Source organism: Thrips palmi, unplaced genomic scaffold (genome assembly GCF_012932325.1).
Source record: "Thrips palmi isolate BJ-2018 unplaced genomic scaffold, TpBJ-2018v1 HiC_scaffold_5, whole genome shotgun sequence".
NCBI classification, from domain to species: Eukaryota; Metazoa; Arthropoda; class Insecta; order Thysanoptera; family Thripidae; genus Thrips; species Thrips palmi.
The window spans coordinates 13025520-13047798 of NW_023144632.1; the positions used below are offsets into that span (position 1 = coordinate 13025520).

The 22279-nt window shown below is 44.0% G+C and overlaps 4 protein-coding genes across 9 annotated transcripts in view; all 4 read right to left on the bottom strand.

The window, feature by feature from the left end:
* Positions 1 to 1923: 1923 nt before the first annotated feature.
* Positions 1924 to 22279, bottom strand: part of LOC117650388 (longitudinals lacking protein, isoforms H/M/V-like) — a 38351-nt gene continuing 17995 nt past the window's right edge. The window contains exons 5-10 of one of the 4 annotated variants that reach the window (XM_034393779.1): positions 4439 to 4733; positions 4219 to 4306; positions 3493 to 3882; positions 3087 to 3255; positions 2400 to 2479; positions 1924 to 2277 (exon numbers count right to left, since the gene is read on the bottom strand). In XM_034393779.1, the coding sequence (XP_034249670.1) occupies positions 1978 to 2277; positions 2400 to 2479; positions 3087 to 3255; positions 3493 to 3882; positions 4219 to 4306; positions 4439 to 4733 (1322 nt within the window). In that variant the 3' untranslated portion in view covers positions 1924 to 1977. Of the gene's footprint in view, positions 2278 to 2399; positions 2480 to 2568; positions 2667 to 3086; positions 3256 to 3492; positions 3883 to 4218; positions 4307 to 4438; positions 4734 to 5269; positions 5324 to 5396; positions 5600 to 5703; positions 5912 to 6066; positions 6168 to 6244; positions 6326 to 22279 lie in introns of those variants that run through there. The other 3 variants (XM_034393780.1, XM_034393782.1, XM_034393781.1) reach the window with 3 other exon arrangements.
* On the bottom strand, positions 6979 to 8022 carry LOC117650409 (longitudinals lacking protein, isoforms A/B/D/L-like). Its single transcript, XM_034393830.1, has 2 exons — positions 7500 to 8022; positions 6979 to 7384 (listed from the first exon to the last, which is right to left on the bottom strand). Exons 1-2 carry the CDS (start codon positions 7567 to 7569, stop codon positions 7092 to 7094), a joined length of 363 nt encoding a protein of 120 aa, XP_034249721.1. The 5' UTR covers positions 7570 to 8022; the 3' UTR covers positions 6979 to 7091.
* LOC117650414 (gastrula zinc finger protein XlCGF52.1-like) lies at positions 8151 to 9239 on the bottom strand. The gene is made up of 3 exons (XM_034393838.1): positions 9066 to 9239; positions 8696 to 8937; positions 8151 to 8311 (listed from the first exon to the last, which is right to left on the bottom strand). The coding sequence occupies exons 1-3, from the start codon at positions 9099 to 9101 to the stop codon at positions 8299 to 8301; spliced, it is 291 nt and encodes a 96-aa protein (XP_034249729.1). The 5' UTR covers positions 9102 to 9239; the 3' UTR covers positions 8151 to 8298.
* Positions 20086 to 20699, bottom strand: LOC117650413 (protein krueppel-like). 3 transcript variants are annotated; one of them, XM_034393835.1, is made up of 2 exons: positions 20525 to 20699; positions 20086 to 20378 (listed from the first exon to the last, which is right to left on the bottom strand). In XM_034393835.1, the coding sequence occupies exons 1-2, from the start codon at positions 20580 to 20582 to the stop codon at positions 20131 to 20133; spliced, it is 306 nt and encodes a 101-aa protein (XP_034249726.1). In that variant the 5' UTR covers positions 20583 to 20699; the 3' UTR covers positions 20086 to 20130. The 3 variants fall into 3 exon arrangements, with proteins under 3 accessions (XP_034249726.1, XP_034249727.1, XP_034249728.1); XM_034393836.1 differs by having other exon boundaries at positions 20499 to 20637; XM_034393837.1 differs by having other exon boundaries at positions 20483 to 20621.

The following is a 22279-nucleotide window of genomic DNA, read 5'->3' on the forward strand; positions in this document are numbered from 1 at the left end:
AAAAAATATCAAAAGCCAGGAACCCTGAGGAACGTACCTACTGGTTCGTGGCTTTGTGATTCCTTTCGTTCTTCTCTGGGTGACGACTGAAAGGGTCTCTATTGTAACTGGAGACGAACTTAGAAGCTTTATGTTCACATACTTGCTCCGCTCTTCCGAAAATGTCACTTGCAATCTCCTATTCGGCACGTGTTTGTATGTCAAGAGCTCTTACAGTACTAGCCCTCTGTTCCTACACCACGCAACACGAGCCTTAAACTTATACTTAACATTTGGATAGTCAGCATAATATGTGTAATTAGAGGTCAAAAGAACGTTATCAGCACTCGAAAGAAACAACTTCCACGTCAGCCGTTTAAATTTAAATACTTGAAACACAACATTATGCAAAAAGTCTAGGTTTTTTTCCAAGGAGAGACCGGGGGGGGGGGGGGGGGCGACCACGACAGAATACAGGGTTCTGTCGCGACGCTAATGCATGCTTTAAGTCCACATTACAAGCTAAAGCACTTGATAATTGATAACGATGACACCACAATAGGTGATACAGTCTTAAAATTTCTACGTAGTATTTTTATATACATGTTCACACAATGTTGTTGTTCATGCGAGAAAAACATTCTTTCGTAGGCTGTTGTTAAAGCAGACGCGAAAACTATGACGCGTCGTCTGGCAGTGGTTCTGCTGGTGGGATACAGCCAAGTGCGGCGTGTGCCATAAGGAGAGCCTCGTTAGGGAAGGCACGATGGCACCCTCCACACCAGTAAGCGTGGATGCACTCTAGCTTCTGATGGCGTTTTAAAGTCTCCTTCCAGCAGAACTTTTTGCCGCAGCGCTCGCACGAGTGTGCGGATCGATAGGCGTGTTTCTGAAAATGGCTTCTCTTTTTAAAAACCGTGCTGCAGAGCTCGCACTTGTACTCGAAGGGGCACTCATTCTTGGTATGGCGCAGGAGTGCGCTCTTCATCTGACAGTCTTTGCCACACCGCTGGCACACCCAGTAAGAAGCCTCGACCTGCACAGAGATGCACAGTTTATGAGGCATTTTTTTAACAAGGCAATCTATAAGCAATATTTGAACGAAAATTATGCGCATTGTTTTAATCAGAAGCCAAACATTTCTGCCTTTATTATCAAACAAGCGTACCTTCAGGCCGAGGTCACCAGTTGGAGTTTGTGGATCAAGCAAATCCTGCCTCACAGCTAGGCGCCAGGGACCGATGCCGGGGCTCGGACTGCGGCACTGGGACCGTTCTGATGGCTTGGTTGGGCACCCAACAGTGGATAACTTTCTACCTGTAGCCAAGAAGAGGGGCATTAGTAAGAAGGAAGACTGCTGCAGGGGTGCAGAATAGAACAAACAAAGTGCAGTGTTAAAAATGTAACTACAGATGGCAAAAACCGTAGATAATTGTACGTGAGTCTTAAAATTTATTGCAAAGTGAACTAAACGTGCAAAATATTTAAAAAGCTGGTGACAAAAATCACTGCTAATCTCAGTAAGTCGACCGATGTATGTACAACACAATCCAAAATGGTTGCGACGTTGTCGGGATGGCCTACGACGCTAAGTACAGTGAACAAGCCATACGGAAATGTTTCAGCGGCAATGCTAAACTGGTTATAGTTAACTTCACAGCTATAATACGTTGATGCAATTTAAGTTTCCACACATTTAATGGTACGTTTAGTCGAATTGAAGCGTAGCGCCCGGACTGTGAAAAGCTCAAAGGTGGAGGTCAATAAACAGCACTTACTAATTGAAATATTTTTATTAGAAAAACAATTTATTTGATTTGGAAACGCTTTGAATGTACATTTTATAACAAGCGCAAGGTTCATTCATAAAAGACCACAACCCAATTATACGACCATTCAATAATCAATGTCGCTTTAAGTTATAACAAAAATGACACGAAACAATTTTTTTTTACAAAAATTTGACACGAAATGTTTAATTGTTGGGTAAGAGAGAACTTAAGATAATATATTGATGTACTCTTGAGTAGAGGGGAGCATGGGCTGAGTTAGCGGTGGTAGATTGCAGACATGTTCTGCTAAGAACCTCCACGCTCCTGGCACATTTTTCGGGTATTTCAGATCAAATAAGTACTGGATGCTCAACGCACATGCAATCGCATCAGTAAATGTGAATTGTCCTTCTTCTCCGGTAAATCTCTCCTGCTCAACTATGACAGTATATCTAGCTTCTTTATAATTAAGCCACCCTTGCACATTAGAGTCGACTCTTATTATAGCGCCACACCCAGTTGGGTCCTGCAGTACAAAACAAGTTGTTTTAGTAGTCTTAAAATACAGTCAAATATAATTTTCAAAGGTGCAAACGCTTTAAAGAAACTGCCAAAGCAACGGCAAAATACAAGAATATTAAAACGTACCTTTCCTATTAAAACCCACTTGTTGACGTACTCGTTAGGGCTTAGGGCAGGGAACGCAGCAAGGACAAAGTCTCTTATAACTGCAAAATATGCAACAAACATAAATTAAAATTTTGATATTACACTGCATATTGAAGCGAAGGACAATTCCTCACGTGTAGGCGTAGACCAGTGCTTGCAAGTGTCAACCACTTGTGTCTAGCGTTTCGAAGTGGACACCACACGGTGTCCAACACCTGCAAGTGACAACCGCAGCATGTCCCACGTCTGAAAGTGTGGTGCCAAAACAGAAAGCTAATTGTAGTTTGCCGCAGGACAGACAGATGGTGTCGTACACATGCAAGCGTCGGACACAACTATGTGGTCAACACCTCAAAGCGTCGCACAGAACTGGTCGACACTTGCTAGCATAGGACAAACTGGTCAACGCCTAAAAGAGTCAACTTGTCCTACAATTTGATATGCAGTGTATTCCTTTCGCAAGCTTCCAAGTTGTGACTAATTTTTATTTTAAAAAAATTGTAAAAAAAAATATTGTTATGGATTGTGCACGTGCAATGTTCAAGAGAGGGCCTGAATTCAAAACGTAACAGACAAGTTTTTGACAATCAATGGTTCAGGGCTACGAAATGATTTGCAAAGGAAACTGCAACGCATTGCAGTGCTAACAAGAAAACAATTAATTACCTCCGTCCGAGTTGCCCTCTGGTAGGGCTACAAATGCACTGGTAATTTCTTTCGCCCTTGATGCATGTCTCAGTATGTGAACAGCTCTACGGCACCTATCGGATGTAAAATAGTCTCTTAAGAGAGCAGAAATGTTTCGGCTGTACAACCGTACCATTTCATCATTGATCTGCAAAATACAAAAGGAACTAATGTAAATGATCATTGAATTGAAACAAGATTTTGTATGCAAGGTACAAAATTAAATTAATAATGAATAAAAAAAGCTTTGTTTAGCAGATAAAACGGTTATTTAATATGAAAAGCAGGTGATAACACGCTTGTTTTAACGCAGATTGAGTTACGGTTGATTGCATATTAAAATAAACCTGCCCTTCACTTTCGCAAAACAAACGTGAAAACTTACATAGAATGGATCCTTGAGTAAGGGGTACATCTGGATGCCATCAGTCAAACTAGTACCGTGTTTTCTAAAGAACAAACACCTGTCACGTGCTGTTAATTTTAGCCCCAATAGAATTTTATCTATATTGGGTTGGTCTTTTGACCACTCCTGAATAACTGTTAACCGAATCTGCTCTATAGCCTGGGGGCTGGTGTCTGAAACGCCACTCTCTATATAAGCAGGGCACGGACGCTCGGCACGAGCGCCAAGCTTGTCCGTACGTTTGCCACCAGCGGCAAAATTGCGACCAGCAATGCCAAGTTTTTCTTTAAACTTGGCCAAAGTTGGGTCTTGGGCATGTTTCCTCCGATACTTGTGAAAGCTGCTTATTATTGCCCTTTTCCATGTAAACTGCAAAAGAAAAGTCAAGAAATTGTTATTGCTGTCTCACAAAAAGAGGGAGAAAGCTGCTGCGGTGAACTGCAAATAAATTTTTCCGCTTTAGAATCCTGGCTTGAAAAGATCTTTTTCATAACGTTAAATTCTTAAAGCGCGGTAAAAAAACTTTGTTTTGGGTGCGTGTCTACAAAAAATATATCACTAATGAACCTATACTTGGAGAAAAGCAGCTTCTTGAAACCCTGGCGTTTGAAGCCACCAAGCGCACGAGTCTGGTACTAATGAAGAAAGTTTTCACTTAAGAAGAGTGCATTTTTGAGGAGTTTTTCTCAATCACGTATTGCTTACCGCTGCATTTGTCGAAGCATCAGCAAGGTCAGGATACTCAGTTACCAGCCTCTCTGCGACCCTCTGATATTCATAGTCCTTAGGGTAACTGAAATACAAACATGGCTAAGAGTTGGTTTATTTAGAAAAGCAAATCTGTAAATCTATTGGAAACATCTATTAGGAAAGAATGAAAAACCATACATAAAATTCCTAAAAATTAGTCATTAAAGGAACTTACAAGTGACAGGAGTAACGAACCATGTCGTTCAAGAGTATGTCGAGAATCTCCTTCTTGGATTTTGCATCTATTTTCCTTCCATAATGCTTAATCTTGTTTGTGATGTGAAGTGGGAAGTGTGGCAAAGAATACGAAACTGGTAGTGGGCCTAGGTCATATCTTTGCTCCATTTCATCATCAATTGCATTGTCGTCTAATGCCTTCTTGCCATCGTGGACCATATTGTTGAGAACGCTGTCTAAAGCCGCTTCACCTTCCAGAATAACATTTCTTTCTAGCCCGTGAAAAACATCCCCTGCAGAAAGAAAAAATTAATTAGAACACTGTCAGAGTGAGAAAAGCAGGTCGCACCACCACCTGCGTTAGTTTTTAAAGCTTCTGAAAACATGCCCATGTTTGAACAATATCGAACGCTGCTTGTCGCTAAGCAAAGAGAGCGGTACTCCGCTTCATAAATATAATTATTCAACACCAGTCGCGGTTTTGTGACCGCTGAGCTTTAAATCTAGGAAGCTCCTCAACCTCGTTAGTCCTTAGACCAGCGTATTGGACTACTCAGAACATCTCTGAAGAAAAACCATAAGGGCCACCCAAGGGTGTAATTAATTTAAGGGGAACGTTATGTGTTTTTAAATATTTTACGCAAATTCGACGAAAATCTCAAACTTTTCCCGAAACACATTTATTGAAATCAGGAAGATAAAGCTTACATACATCAAATGTGGTAACAGTATGAGAAAGAAAGCAATAAAATCAATCATCATTCAAAGGCAAAAACACACAGCATTGCCTTGCAAATGTACACTGTAACAGTTAAATAAAGTTTTGAGTCCACTTTTTTACAATCTAAAATGGTAAGTGGGCGTAATAGGGTTCTCCTTTGACCTGTAAAAAGAAAAGTTACAACAAAACCAACATACACAGTAAAAATCATTTTTGAAGCAGGTTTTGAATTTACCAAAGATGAATACATAGTTTCCACTGCGTGTTCCTCGATTATCTCTGCAACGACGTTACTGGTTGACGGCCCAGCAGCTTGCTCATTTTGAATTCGTGGAGTCGACATTCTTACTCTTGGAGACTGGAATCGTTGAAGCAAATTGCTTACTATTTTGTTTACAGTTTTAAAATCATCTCCTTCACCGACAGTTGTAGCATACGCTGCAAAGAGAACATACATATAAACTTTAAAAGACCAAAGAAAGAAAGAAAGAAAGAAAGAAAGAAAGAAAGAAAGAAAGAATAAGAAAGAAAAGTGAGTTTACCTAGTGCTGCTTTTAAGATTCTCTCGGGAACTCTGACAGTACCGAGCTTGCCAGACACAGAAAGCCCCTTCGATGACAAAATGTCATCGGTTAGAAGCGCTCTTAAAAGAGATATGAAAAGTTTCCGTTTGGATGCTTTGTGCTGTCGACACATGAGGAGGAGGTCGACGTTGTTAATGTAAACTGCCGTGCCTGGCGCCAATTCCACCTTTAAAAAAAGAGTTTTAAGGTTTAAGGATGGACGTTCAACAACGGCTCTGTCAAGCATGAGCCTCTCACTTTTACTTAGGTTGATGGGCAACTACGTAACAAAGAAAATTCTTGTCAATCAGCCCAATTTCAGAGAAAACAAAATGAACATACATCTCCAGTTTTCCAGGTCCAACATGGCAATAAATTCAACTTATTGCGAAGCGCACTAAAATTCTTTTCAGAATGTTTTGTGCTTTGGACGGCACTACGATCTAAAGAAACAAACAAATTTTAAAATATTTTAGTAGCAGAAAGCAAGTTAAATTGATAATGTTTTGAGAAAACGGACCTTTGTCTAAACGTGGATTACTCAACACTTGATCCATGTTTTTCTGTTGGCGAGATCCTGGTTGGGAACGAGTTGTGCCACCTGCCAAAAAATTTTAAAAGGTTAAATCAAGGTACGTAGTGACATTCTAGTTTACTGGACAAAAGGGTGAGCTAAATACTATAGGTGTTAGCAAAGAACAAGGGAAAAAATCAACACGATCGCTAAGCATGACTCAAAGCATTTAATTAAGATACAGTTTACATAACGGATGACAAGCCATCATTTCCTGGATGCGTGGTGCTTTCGATCCACGTGTTTTTGCAGAGTGCATTTGTGTTTGAATCGCATATCACAAAAGGAGCACTGCAGCTGGGGTGCCTTCCCGCATTCCACGTTAATGTGGCGCCGCAGGTTGTGCTTGTGGCGGTAAACTTTATCACAGTTGGGGCAAGCGAAGGACTCGGTCGTCTGATTATCGAGGATCCATTGACGACCTGCAGCAAACTCTACGCCCCGTCCAGTGTATTGAGTCTGCAACTCCAGTTCCTGAAGTTGCCCTGCACCGGGTGCAGCGTTAAGGCCAGGGGCTCGCCATCCTTCCAACGTAGGCCAATCCTGACAGGACGAAATGGCCCGACCTGTGTAGCAAACGGCATTGTGAGCTTGAACAGAGTTTTGATCAAATTTAGAAAGGGCCACCTAAGAGAAACAGCATTTTTCCTTTTTAAGGGGAGTTTTAAGAGATGAAACTATTCATATTTTCAAATTGTCTCCTTTATTGACCAGACATCTGCCTTGATAGTTAAAAAAATGCTTTACAGAAACACTGAACAGCCGTGAAGTAACAACTATGATCACTTTATGACTAAAACGTCAACAAATCATTTTTGGGTTTCGGATCTTGTATTGTTGGTAGTATAACAGGTTCCAGTCTAGAATAAACAGGATGTTTGTTACGGATGTGTTTTTGAAGGCTCCACTTGTCTTTGTTTCGCTGAGGACAAACAGGACAGGCAAACTGGGGCCCTTTTCCACAGGTATAGCGCAGATGTTTCAGTAAGTTGCCTTTGTAAGAGAAGACACTGCCACACCGCTCGCAGGGGAACTTCGCCAATCCAACAGCCGGCTTTGCTGGAAATCCTGCACTCCACACGACACCTGAAAAATGAAAAATGTGTCATAAACACAGCAAAACAAACCCTCAAACATATCACCAACCCAACAACAAAACAAAAGTCATTTCATTTATTATATTAAACAAGTTAGTTTATACCAGATAAAAGAAGGACGCTTGAAGCAAAAGCATACACGGTGATTTCAATTAACAAAGTTTTACTGCCCATTCATTCTCCCCTCTGCAGACGGAGAGGTTCGGAGTGGCCAGCAGTGAAGCGGAAGGTGAATCATTTCCCCAATGGAAAGACTTGTGTGCTTGGGTTTGCGCTTCAGAGTCCATCTGTGCACCCCAAAACTCCCATTCAAAGGATAAAATAAGAGCATTTTGACCACTCAGGTTTCTTTAATATCAATATAGACAGTTAAGAAAAATTTCTGAGCAAGCATCTTAAGTAATAACTTAAAAATAAAAGTCGAAGACCAATGCAACATAGCAAACCTCTCATTTTTACACATTTTAAATATTGAAAATGCACATAACATTGTAGCTCTCTGGTTAATCACACATTCAAAAAAATTCACACGAGTATCGCCAAGTTCAAGATTCTGCATGCAGGACAATGTTTCAAAAAATAATCTAAAGAACAAAAAAAACTTGCAGTAAAAGTTTGTTACTCTAGGTCTGATGGAGCATTTTAACGTGCATCTTCATGTTGTCTTTTCTCGTAAATTGCTTCCCACATATAAAGCATTGAAACTGAGGCTGCTTTCCACACTCCAGTTTGATATGTCTCTGAAGGTTTCCCCTTTGAGTGTAGCGACGGTTACACTTCGGGCACGTGTGGCCCGATTGTCCTGGTCTTATTTCGTTGTCCTCAAAGCCTGGGAGAAACAGGGACACCATGGTGTTGGTCCCCGTGGGCGCAACAGGCGCTAATGCGTGCCCAACAGGCCTCTCAGTTTGGAATCCTGCAAGAATGAAATAATGAATCATAACTTATTAAAGGTACATAATTTCAAGCTGCGTTGCTGGTGTGTGGAAAAGGTAAAAGCAAAAATATGTCAAGTTTTAAATCCTGGTTTAATTTCTTCTGATGCAAACATACATGGACAATAAAAAAGCAATTGAAAAGGCGCACAATTTACACAGGGATAAGGTCATTTAAAGCGTGCTAACATTAGTGTCATGTGCAAATTGTCGTTTTAAAAATCGATTTTCACGGGTATTTGACATTGAGTTCTACACTTTGGTTCCTAATCAAATCCGAGCAAATTTTGAATTCAAATCAAATGACGGTTTCAAATAGGATAAATACAGTTACTGTCTAAATTTAACGCAAGTTCGTTTAGTACCGCAATTGCAGTGGTTTCGATTCAGCGCCTATCTCAGGGTGCCTGTTTCGCATATGTACGTTGACGCTCCACTTGTGGTTGCTACGCAAAGGACAAACAGGGCAGGCAAACTGAGGTGCCTGGCCACAAGAGTATCGTTGGTGCTTAATTAAGTTGTACTTGTAAGAAAATGAACGGCTGCATCGCTCACAAGAAAAGATTTCGCCTTGCCTTAACTTTGTCGGCGTGTGACCTGCTTGCACCTGTCCTGAAAAGAATTATCCCGTTAGTAACAAATCTACGTTTACAGACAAAGTGTAGAAGGAAGGGAGCTTTTTTCAGTAGACGCAATGTGCGTAGAAGGTAAGGAAGCCCCCTTTATCTGTCCAACCTGCACTTTAGTTCCAACGGAATGATATCGCAGCATTCACAGATTGGTCTGGATGACTTCGCGAAATGTGGCCCTTAAGGTTCCCTCTTCGCTTTGATCGGTGTTGGCAAAAAGGGCATTGGAACTGCGGTTCTTTGCCACATTCTTGTCTAATATGAAGCATCAGACTCTGCTTCCAACGGTATTCTTTACCACAGTTAATGCAGCGGTACCTCTCTTGCTGCAAAAATGTTTCAAATTGCAAATATTTTTACGGAGTGACATTGTGATACGTACAAACACGTTGCCATCTTACCTGACCAGAGCCTTTTGCAATGCTGGCAGAATAGGATGTGAGTTCATTTTGTCCTGAAAGGGAGGACCACGATTGGGAAAACGACTGTCTAAAGGAAGAGCCTGCAATGAGGGAATGCGAACGTCAGTCACGGTAACATGAAATAACAAATCACTGCATATGTTTCAATATGTAGGGCTTTTGATTAAAACTCCAGTTTAAAAGAATAGTGACAATTTTATTACTCATATGTTTTACAATTTTTCTCTTATTAATTTGCTTTGAACCAAATAATACGATTTTTAGGTAAATAAATTTGTAATGGCTATACATAAATGGATTAAATCTATAAGTGGATAAACATTTATACATGTAAAAGAATAAAATACTTTCCATGCTAACAATAATGCACAATCTACCGAAGTTTGGGGCGCTCTTACTCAATTCTAGGGATATGCATGTCGGATGATGAAGCGGGACTATCACTATCTAAAAACGAGCCGTCAAACTGCTGGGGTTTAACCTTTGCAAGTAATTTTGCTGTAGCCAGATCTTTCTCATGTCTGTGTCGAATATGCGACACAAGATTACTTTTCTGCTTGGAGCTGTGATCACAGAGAGGACAGTGAAATTGGGGTTCCTTGCCGCATTCTTGACGCACGTGTAAGTTTAGACTCTTCTTCCAGCCGTACCGCTTGCCACATTGAGGGCAAGCGTAAGGCTTGCTTGGATCTCCACGTTCGCCTCCAACTCGCCCCCGATCCAGTACTCCCATGTGCAGTGGTGTTATCGAGGTTGACCCAAAGCCAGACATCCATTGATTGGAGAAGAACGGCGGCGGCAGTAAACCTGTGGCGGGCAAGACCTTTCAAGTCAGTACACATATTAAACGCACCATTAACCAACACTCAATCTAAGGGCTTCAGGATTTGTCTCGGTAAAGAGACATAAGGACATTGTCAGCAATTAGAACATCTACGCATTACTTTCAATCAATAACATTTAATTTTTAAATTTGACAAATTAAACAAAATATGATAGATTTAATACGGTTGCGCATTCGATGCATAAAAAGGAATTACAAGTTTAACTGATTAAAACAAGTTAGTAGGTCCAGTGCTGTGGCGGCTTATTATGTGTCTTAAAATATGGGATTTGTGCTTTGCGCGGTGTGGGCAGTGCGGACAAGGAAATTGGGGCTCCTTTCCGCATTCTCTCCGAATGTGCAGCATAAGACTTTGTTTCCAGAGGTAAAGTTTCCCGCACTGTGGGCAGGAAAATTGCTCTCTGGAGGCAGGCATTCCACGACTGGTCGTTGCAGACGTATTAAAATTGGAAAAGCTCATTGTGCTCAATGGCGGGAAATTGTCTGAAAACGTAAAACGAAAATTAGTTAAGAGGGAATATTCAAAGCATTTCGACTGGAGTATGAGGATGGGCAGTTCCACGGCCGGCTCGCACCAGTGTGGTGGTATCGGCTGAAGCAGGGTCATCCGCACGAGACGAGCGGTCTCTACCACCACAGCCACAAAGCCCATGGGCTAGACCATCCCAGATCTCTGATCTCGACTTTCAAAAAAGGCTGTGGACACGTCACATTCATTCATTCACATTTATTATTGGTACATTGCTTTATTTGTGTGCAAGCAAATGCTTTACAGTCCTTACAATGCATATAATACTTTTTATAATACTGTAAGCTAACATACAACTGTAAATTGTCGAACTGACATTGCCCTTTTTATTGACTTATGATCTTGCTAGCAACCTTTCTTAAATTTTCACAAGAGTACAAAGGTTGACTTCTTGTCGTCTTTTTATGCATCTACGTGGCGCCAAGATGATGTTTGTGCTTGAATCCGATGTGCCTGTGAAGATGAGACTTCTGTTTTGATCGGTATGGGCAATAGGGACACGGAAACTGTGGCTCCTGCATGCAGGTATAACGCAAATGCTTATGCAGGTTACTCTTGTAGGCAAACTCGTTGCCACAGCGGCAACAAGCAAATTTGCCTGAGGATGTGCCACGAATTTCATTTGAGAAAGATGTGATAGATGCAGCAGGCCAATCTGAAACCAATTACCCTTTTGATTAATATTAAATAAACAGCAGCTTGCATTTACTAGAATACCATTGACGTATTTCAACAATTTAACATAAATGTGAAAAAAGAATAGAAAATTGTGTGAATTTCTCTTTTTATTGACGATAGGGATTGAATACATGAGACAACAAACAATTAAAATGACCCATAAACAGCGTTAGGATGCTGGCTAGATATATGTCGCTTTAGATGTGCTTTGTGCTTAAACCGGAAATTACAGTGCGGGCAGATAAATTTTGGTTCTATTCCACATTCAAATCGCAAATGTAGCACAAGGCTTCTTTTATGTTGGTAAGTTCGTGGGCACTGCGGGCAGATGAACAAAGGTGATTCAGCCGTCGTTGGCCTTTGCCAGACCATACATCCTGCAAAAATAAAAAAGTATTATTTCTCAATCCATTGTAGTTTTATAAATACAGTCAGCTCTGGTTAGCTGTCCCGACAACCGGTAATCTCTCGCCGGCCGGTGGTGGTGGGGATGTCTCTGGGACAGCTAACCAGGGGCCAACTCGGAACAGTTAACCAGAGCTGACTGTATTTGCTAGTACTAATAAGAAACGATCACTTTTGGGGCATGAGGAGGTAGGTACATGATAACAAAAAAGTATTGGTGTCCTTTTATTTGGCACACACACAAAAACCTGTTTGAAAGTCAATAAACAAAAGCTTTTTTCTTTTTTAATAATTTATTGTTGAATACATACAACATAATTTACAGTCGTTTTTGCAATTCAACTGCCGTTCCTGCTAAAGGGCTTTCCAGTCTCGAGGCAGAATATTTTTGAGTCTTAGGACGTCTGCACCAGGATGCCGGTTTGCCACATGCAGAATAAGGTGGGACTTCTGCCGGGATCGATAGGGGCAGATAGGGCAAGGGAACTGAGGCTCCTGTCCACAGGTATAGCGCATGTGTTTGTTTAGATTACTTCTACTGACAAAAGTGTTGCCACAACGCTCACAAGAGAAACGAACGCTTTGCTTCGATGCGCCCCACGTCCTATCCTCAGCCACTGGTGGAATCCACTCTGTAACAGACGAATAACAAGTTAGTCTATTATAGAAGTCAAAATAATGTGGCGTTAGAAATTTTGGTGCCTACACAAAGAACGACTAAGGATAAATAAGTAGATTTAAGCTCAGGAGAGTGCCTAATAGCCACTTGAAAATTCTAACGCACTGTTAGCTCAAAAAAAATGAAAATCTCATGACAAAGAGTCCTTCTATTTTCAATGTAAGATAGGGTACAACCAAACACGAATTTTAAAATATAATGATTTATTGGTTTCTGACAATGTTTATTTATGCCTTTAACCAAAAATGCTGTAAATCTTGCCAGCGCACACAGCAACTTCACAATAAAAGACGTACAAAGATGCTCTAAAAATCAAGTAGTTTTGTTCTGTTTGGACTTAAACCCAACGGACCATCTTCTTTGCGTGGAGGTAGTCGACATCCGGGTGCCTGAGACGGATGTGAGACAAAATGTTGCTCTTCTGCTTGCAACGCTGCGGGCAGAATGGGCACTGGAAACTTGCTTCCTTCCCGCATTCAAACCGTTGGTGCGCCTTCAAAGAACGGTAGTGCATGTACACTTTTCCACATTTGGGGCAAGAAAACTGCTGACGCGCGGAACTCCACACTTCATCTAAACAAAAAAAACCAAAACGTTACAGAAGCCACAGGAAAACACCTATTGTCACAGATCAAGTTACTTGTAAGTCAGAAATTTATATAAACGTTCTTTGAGATTGAGATAAAGAAACAAGTTAACAACTTCGGAAATCAGAGAATAATTTATTATTATAAATAATCCAACATTAACAATGCTTAAACTAGGAAACAAAAACATTTTTTTTTTAATTTTGGCTATCTGTTAAATGCAACTCTTCTTTCAGGCGGGCAATTGCTAAAACCCTCATAGAACCATGAATGTCTTCGAAATCCCTAATGTGTTTATTTTTATAATGTCTGGAAAGATTAAATTGTTTGGGTGACACAAACACTTGCCCACAAACAAGACACAGAATTGTGCCGTTTTTTGTATTCACCGTACACAAATACTGCTCTTCCCACAAAGGATTAAAGTTTTTGCAGATCCCACGCGATGAGGTCCTATTCTGAGAGACGCGCGTCGGTTTGGACACAAATGCATTATTGTCGACTGCGAATTGGGACGGAAGTAGCAATGGGTCGCTCGGCAGAGACTCATGTAACGCCATCAGATTGTTGAAGGCACGAGCGCGGCCGATGTTTCTTGAAACACCTCTTGCACCTGAAAACACCCAACAGTTAAGAATTAGCAACCACGAATTCTAGAGCAAGCGTGCTCTTAGCGGAAATGAAAAAAAAAGTCAACCTTCAACTCAGAATAAACTATTTTCTCTATTGATGAGGAATGTCTATGGTTTCAACTAGCTCAGGCCTCTTGTGCACTTGGACTATGTGGCGAACAAGATTGGGCTTTGCTTTAAACTTGTTGTGGCAGAGCGGACAGCAGAATCGAGGTTCCTGTCCACAAATATAGCGCAAGTGCCTTGACAGGTTGTAGCTGTAAGCGAAGGACTGTCCGCAGCGTTCGCATTCGAATCTCCTTCGCGATTGACTTTGTCCTACAAGACAAAAAATTTATTAGAAATCTAAGAGTTGTGACGAAATTGGACATAACTTTTAAAACTCTCTCTTTATTTTAAAAGGAAGCTAGGGTTAAAATAATAAGCACCGTATATTTTAATTAGTTTAATCACAATTTGACCAGAATGATGAACAGGCATTTTTCCTCAAACTACGGTTCCAGTAAATAAAAACTGTAAAATTTCGTAATCAATTTTCTTGATGGAAGCAAATTTTTAGTAGTAGATGGAATGCAACGATCTCTTGACTTGGTCAACGTTTTCTTCTGGATGCTTGATGCGAATGTGCGCCAGTACGTTGCCCTTTTGCTTGGAGCGGTGAGGGCAGAACGGACATTGGACGTGTGGATCCTTGCCGCACTCATTCTTCATGTGAAAGTTGAGTCCTCTCTTGTATCGATAGATCTTGCGACAGCCTGGGCAAGTATGGAGGGACTCTCCCTGGCTATGATCGCGAAACCAGCTTTCAGTCACCGCCCTGGACCACAGTGAAGGGGAAGATCCTAGAGCAACACGTCAAAATACGAGGTTACTTCAAAATTTGTCTACAATGGAGGGCTTTCTTTTAAACTCGTTCACTGACCACCCGCGATGTCCCACTTAAATTATTTCCTATCAACTTGCTTGGTTCGTGAAAAATTTTACCACTTTTGACCAAGTTTTGCCACATGCACCCATTGCTATGAATTAGTAAACGAAAGCGGAGGGATTTCTTCCTTGATATCTTCCTAAACGTTAAGGTCATACAGGTCATACATTACTAAAAGTAAATTTAAAATTAAAACAAAATTAATGATTTAGTTAGAGAAGTTGCACATCTCTGGTTCCTCTTCTGAAGTGCTTAGAGAAAGAACGATGGAACATCCAAAATGGTCCTTGTTTTACTTTTGTACAAAAATTTTGGAGGTTGTGATATTATATTAATATCGTTAAGACCCATAGAAAGCAAAAGCTTTATTACCATTTGGTATATAGGAACTAAACAGACACATTTATTGACTAAAACATTTATCACATCCAAACAGTAAATAAAAACTGTATAAGGAAAATAACAGGCGCTTCAAATTGTACGGTCCACTAGTAAAAAGGCATAAAAACTACGCACGTAAGGGCATAAACAGCCTTTCATGCCCTTTAAGGGCGTAAATGGTATAGGACTTTTAGGTGAACTTCGAGGGGTCCTATTCAAAAGATCTTATCTGGGCGCTCCTGTTCACAGAATCTTATCTGCAACGCAAGGGGATTTCACTAAGTTTGACCATTTGGGACGGATAAGAGGGTAAGCTGAACATATCTCTACATGTACTAGATTTCTTTGATCTGTCATCTTGACCAGGGGTGTGCAACAGTAGCCCTGGGCGCTATCATCGACGCTGATATGCCTCTACAGACCTTTAGCGGTGCCCCGGGCTTCTAAATCGGCCGGCCGGCAGACGCTCGAGCCGCGCGGGCGCTGCCGAGCCTCGGCTTGTGCCGGGGCCGACCCAGGCTGGCTGCTCTATGACTCGCGGCTGTGCGGCTGGGTGACTGACGCTGAGGTGTGAACTCGCCTGGACGAAGCAAGCACATAGACCGTCTCTCTCGCTCTCAGGGCAGCTTATGGAAAAGACAAGGATGGATGCGGCCGAGCAGCGGGCCGGTATGCCTGGGATCAAACCGCCCGCTGAACGTAGGGAGCCAGCCAGCGCTGTGGGCTACGCAGGCGGCCATCCCACAGCCAACAGCCGAGCGCCCGCGCCTGGTGCCCGGGCGCCCGCAAGCAAGGCACCCGCCAGAGGCGAGTTGCACACCTCTGATCTTCAAGTCGGTGTCACTTAAGTCACAAATTATTTTGATCTGTAGCTGTCTTAATAAATGATCAAACTTGGTGAAATTCAGTTGCGTTGCAGATAAGATTCTTTGAACAGGAGCGCCCAAATAAGATCTTTTGAATAGGACCCCTCGAATTTTAATGCCCTTTCAAACACATTAACGATTCTCGCTTTCCAGGGGTATAAATCGTCTACGCCCTTTAAAAGCATAGTTTTAATGCCCTTGCTTCACCTGTGTCGACAAACCTTCACAGTAAAATGCATATAGACTAGAGCAATGACAAAAAAATAACACTTAAAGCATAAAGTCTACAAAACAAAGAGAATAACTCGGAAAAGATCAAATGCAGTGTAAAGCTGCAGTTGTATCTGTATGGCACTTGGTTGCACCAAAGCTTACGGAATTGCACATCAAACAGCATTTTGTAATAAAAAGGCCACATTTCCCGTATAAACGATTACATTACAATTCCATATTTGTACAAACAGGTGCTTCACTCTAGAACTGAGATTGATCATTTAATGTACTACACACTCCAAAATGATCACCCAACAAAAATGAGTGGGAAAGAACATCACGCATGCATAGCTTTTTCCCTAAACACTTTGTCGCCGCAACAGGAGGCGAACGCTTTCCTGGTTAGCTTCGGGATGCGCGCGTCGAATATGTGCAAACATATTATTTCTCTTCTTTGACTTGTGGAGGCAAAATGGGCAATGGACACTAGGCTCCTTGCCACACTCGTATCGGGCATGAAACGTCAAGGTCCTCTTGTGACAGTACGTCTTTCCACAGCTTGGACATTTATAGAGACCCCGGTCCCGCGCCCCTGAAAAAGAAGTCCAGAACAATAGTTAATACTCCATATTTTATAAATACATGTGGCTCAGTCCATTCCGGGGGTGTTCATACAATGCAACGTAATTATTGAACTTTTTTTATTAAATAAGTACAAAACGGAGTTGAGCAACAACAACGCAGTCTAAAGCAATGCGCTCCTTAGTCAAGAAAAACGAATAGTCACATTTTAAAACTGGATTACATTTTAAACCTCAGCTTTATATAACTAGCCCAAGAATCATCAGATCAACTAGTCAAAATATGAGATGATGCTTAGTTAGGGAATCGATTTAAAGTCTGGCATCGTATCTCATCGGACACATAACTGATGGCATCACATTAAGTCTTTATGTCATAAGTACATTGACATTTGTTACGAATAGCGTAAATCTTACCCTAAAATGATCAATAACCATACGCTCAAGGACAACTGAATAACGTTGTCGTTATCAATGCTGCGATCAGTAGGAACTACGTACAATAAATATACTAAGATACTATTCACAGATAACGTAACACAAAACAACACAAGGAATTTTTTCCCTGTGCAGGCAAATACGACGAACCTTACTTTCTTATTTGAAAACCAACTCAAAATTTTACTAAACGCTTTGCTATCCCGAGTTACTTGGAGGTAGTAGCGGGCCAATAGACAAAGGTTCAAAGCTGATTCTTATCTCGTTTTCTTATTACTCTCTTTGCTTGGACTGCGATTGCCTCAAGCCTCAAGTCTTCAAAGGGCTAAGTTTGAAAAAGACTAGAAATTAAGTGTTGTTGCTTGGCATATACCAGCACTTTTACTAGGAACATTAAGGAATCGTTAAGCAATGTTACGGGTCCTTCAAATGCTGATGCTGAAAACCCCCGTTTTAAAGTTTTAACCAGGGCATCTAGAATAAAGATAACGACGGCGATCAAGCTGAAATAATTAATTTGTTGCGCCCCACCACTAAGCCCTCAGGAGTCCACCAAACACACTATATTACTACGTACTTTTTTGTGCAAAAGCTTTGCACAAAACTGAGCATGCGCTTCGATATGCACGAATTTTATGCCCAACAAAGCACACTTTCATGCTTAGTTCCGCACAAATTCATGCATTGCAAAACGCATGCTCAATTTTGTGCGAAGCTTATGCACAAAAAAGCACACAATAATTTAGTGTGAACAAAAAGCAACAAGGTCTCAAATCCACAATAAATAATTTAAAAAGCGCATTTTGGTCTTAAAACGCCGTTATTTGCCTCGTTGGAAAAGCGTTGTGAGATCGATCAATGATGTGACATGGTAGATGAATCCGAGGACACCGAAAAACCAAACGTGGTCTAGACCGCACCACTGGTGTGGTCAAATGGGTGCCATTTTGACCGCATCAGTTGGTGTGGTCTAGACCACGTTTGGTGTTGTCTTTCCGTGCAATGACGCACCAAACGTGGTCTACACCGCACCAACTGATGCGGTCAAAATGGCACCCGTTTGACCACACCAGTTGGTGCGGGCTAGACCACGTTTGATTTTTCAGTGGATGCATAACTCCCAGCAGTCTCTAAAAGCACTCAAAGCGGAAACTGGTGTTTCACAAGGTCATCCGCGGGCATGAACCGCCCGTTCTCGGCCGGTGGCGAGTTGCTTTGCCAGTGATTAGTGGGGTCCCAGGCGTGAAGGTGTTTCATGTGGCGGTTCATGCTGCTCTTGTGCTTGCAGCGGTGTGGGCAGTACGGGCACTGCAGCTGTGGCTCTTTGCCACACTCCACGTTGATGTGCTGCTTGAGGTTGCCCTTCCAGCGGTACACCTTGCCGCAGCGCGGGCACTCGAAGCGGCCCGGAGACTTGCTGTTGCGCCTCAATGCCGCCAGCGAGGCGGGCAGCACGGGGTGCGCCGTGATGCCGTCTGGCAAGGGTGGCAGGTTGCCGAACGGCGTCAGTGCCAAGCGCCGCTGGTTCGCCCACAGAACCCGCTCCCTGTTCGCCGCTTCGTCGGCCCAGCGACCTGGAACGTGAAAAGGGGCGTCAGTGGCGGTAATCGAAAAGAAGTGCGTGCCCACGCAGAGGTGAATAAATATGTTGAAAAGCTATGCACAGAGGCAAGAACAGGTGCAGCAAGGGCAGGAAAGGTTTTTTTTATTTACACAAACAACAAATTTCAGTCGGTCCATGCTGAGGAAACAGCCTGTCACAATTATGACAGTAAAAACACAGACCCGCCACAGACAAAATCCAAAGTCTTCTTTCAAGGAAAAAGCCGGTTGACCTCTAAAGCCGCACGTCTCACGGGAACTGATTTTCACACTCACACAAACAATTTCTACAAATGGGGCACGACTTTGTGCACGACCAGGATGTGCTTCTTCAGGTGACTCTTGTGCTTAGAGCGGTGCGGGCAGTGGGGGCACGGGAAGGCGGGCTCCTTGCCGCACTCCAGCTTCAAGTGTTGCAGCAAGTTGCGCCGCCAGCGGTACACCTTGCCACAGTCTAGACAGGGGAACTGTCCCGGCGCGTTGCTCGCCTGCGCATCAGGCCAAAAGCGGCCGCCGTCTGTGACAGAATACGCCAGTCAGAATACAAGACCAGTACATTCTCTAAATACCTTTAAAAACAATGAGGCAAGATGTATTTGCTTTAAAAAAGGACAAGAGACAGTGGCGTGGCTTTTCTTTTTATTGCAATCAGAAACAAAGAAAAAACTAAATTAATGATGTTATAGAAAACATTATTATAAATAAGAGTATCTGAACGAGACAGCAATCATTCACTACTGAAACAACACTGATATCAATGACTACAATGTAAAACATTCACAGAAACATTAAAAATCACGCTCGGAAGACAGAGAGGCCGACTGGCTCTCGTGAAAATAGACTTTAAAAATACTGATGATCCCAAACATGTTCTCACTTAAAGGCCGCCGCCGCCGCATCAGCCGGAATGCAACCTCACCAAAATACTGCTCACAGAGCCAACCACTTTGCTTTTTAAACAATATACAGGTAAACTGGAAGACAGATCAGGGCAGCGTTATGTCGTGTTTGTTAATGAGGTGCCGGCGGAGGTGGCTGCGGTAGTGAGAGCGGTGCGGGCAGTGCGGGCACAGGAAGGCGGGCTCCTTCTCGCACTCCATCTTGAGGTGCTGCCGCAGGTTGCGCTTCCAGCGGTACACCTTGCCGCACTGGTGGCACGTGAACTGGCCCGGGTTGGAGGCGAGTGGCGGTGGCGGCGGGGCCATGGGCGCCAGCGCTGGCATGCCCATCGGGACGTACACGGCCCGTCGGAACCTCACTGGACAGACAAAGGACATCGGTTAGCAGGAACCACAAGACGAGCGGCGTGTCGTGGGGATGGGGGCAAGCAAGGACACTGTGTGATTCTCATGGCGTGTATTTTCTCAAAAACAGAGTGACACAGCGCTACTTGTTCGGCCAGCGGTGTTCCGGGTGCAGCCGCAGGAAGTGTCTCTTGAGGTGGCTCTTGTGCTTGAAGCGCTGCGGGCAGTAGGGGCAGTGCTGGTTAGGTTCCTTGCCGCACTCGACGCGCAGGTGGGCCATCAGGTTGCCCTTCCAGCGGTACACGTTGCCGCACTGGAAGCACTCGAACCGTCCACATTGCGTCGAGTTATGCTCGCCGCGGTCGCTCCACAGCGAGCCCTCGGTCCAGCCTGCAACAGCACACGCATCGAGTTAGCACAGAGAGCCTGACAGTCGGTTCAGCCTGCGCGGGTAGGCCACGCGCCGTGCAGGCGGTCTCGGCGGGCTGGCCTACCTCGACTCGACATTACCATCACCATTAAGGGCTAGACCATACATGATCGTATGCCATTTCGGGCCCGACATATGCCCGCCTGCACTGCAAAACGAGACATGGCCGTCCTGACTAAGGTGACACTTTATCGCGGCGGAGAAGAGCCTCTAGCGACTACAAGCTCGACAGGCGCTGACTTTACTTTAAACCGTAACTGATCGTATGCCGTTTCGGGCGGGAGCGCTGAGCCCGCGCGCCCGGGTGCTTTCGAGCACCTTGGGGTGTGAGGGGTGAGCGGGGAAATGACACAAGCGAGTTGAAACAGAAACAAACTTCATTATCAACCAGACAAACAAAGACTATCAGAGCACGGTGGACGTGTCGCCGTGCTTGCAGCGCACGTGCCGCTTCATGTGGCTCTTCTGCTTGCTGCGGTAGGGGCAGTGCGGGCACGCGAACGACGGCTCCTTGCCGCACTCGCGCTTCTGGTGCATCTTGAGGTTGCGCTCGTAGCGGTACGTGTTGCCGCAGCCGCACTGGAAGGAGCCGCGGCCCGGCTCCGCGGCCTGCAGGGCCTGCAGGGGCTGTAGCGGGACGTTCGCCTCGCGGCCCGGCCACCACGCGTACTCTGCAAAAAGGCACCACAACTTTAGCAAGCGTTTCCTCCAAGAGGCACAGAGCTGGATAATCATGTCACACAGTAAAAGGACAATCAGCGTGGTCAGGTTCAGACATTTATTCTCTCCATTTCTGCCACTATTAGTTTTAAAGGGTGTGCAACGCACACGGATCAGTGACTATACGGCAGACAATCACCAAAGAGCGACTCCTCTAGCATGGCACACAAAACGGCATTGAAAAAAAAAGCTTTAGCAATCCGGCGAAACGTGTTTGCACTAAACAAAAGTGACACGGCTTGCCTTACGCGACGTAGATGAGCTATGAACTCGATCAAACGTCGAACAAGAATTCTTAAAACATTCACAACAAGAGAGGCGCATACGTAACACAGTGTGTAAAGACATAATTTGTCCTATGGAGGGACGCAACGAATACGAATGTACCATGCTCTCGTGACAATGCTCTCACACAATAAATAACTTCATATACTTTTACATTTGGGTTAATATTGCAGGCAAAAAATTGATAGGTACAGTTTAAAGGGCAAAGCCCGCACGGTCACGAGGTCAGTTTCAAAGCCGATGCTGATGCGGCAGTCTGTATCACTGATGCGGCGGCGCGCTGGTCTCCATGCCTGGCATGGCCGGCATGGCAGGCATGGCCGGCATGGCCGGCATGGCCGGCATGGCGTACTGCTTGCGGTCCGCGTGCGGCGCGCGCACAGGGATGCCGGGCTTGCCCGCGTGCCTGCCCAGGATGTGGATGTTGAGGTTGCCCTTGTGCTTGGAGCGGTGCGGGCAGTAAGGACACTGGAACTGGGGCTCCTTGCCGCACTCCAGGCGCAGGTGCTGCGCCAGGCTGCCCTTCCAGCGGTAGGTGCGGTGGCACTGCGGGCAGGGGTACTCGCCGGGCCCGCAAGCCGAGGACGCCGACGACGACGTCCAGACCGGCTGCGGCACGCCGTACATGCCGTTCATGGGCATCATCCCCATCATGCCAGCCTGCTGCGGCTGCTGCTTCATGTGGGCCTGTAAAAAGGCGGCGGCGTAGGGGGCGTCTCGCATCACGTCTGGAAAACAGGAACAAGACACGTTAGCCTGACATGTGGCTGTGCACCGCGCGCGTGCGAAAGTTTGAGAGCGCGACAGAGAGAAAAGAGGGGTATTTGTGTCGTGAAGGGTTTGGGCAGTAACAGAG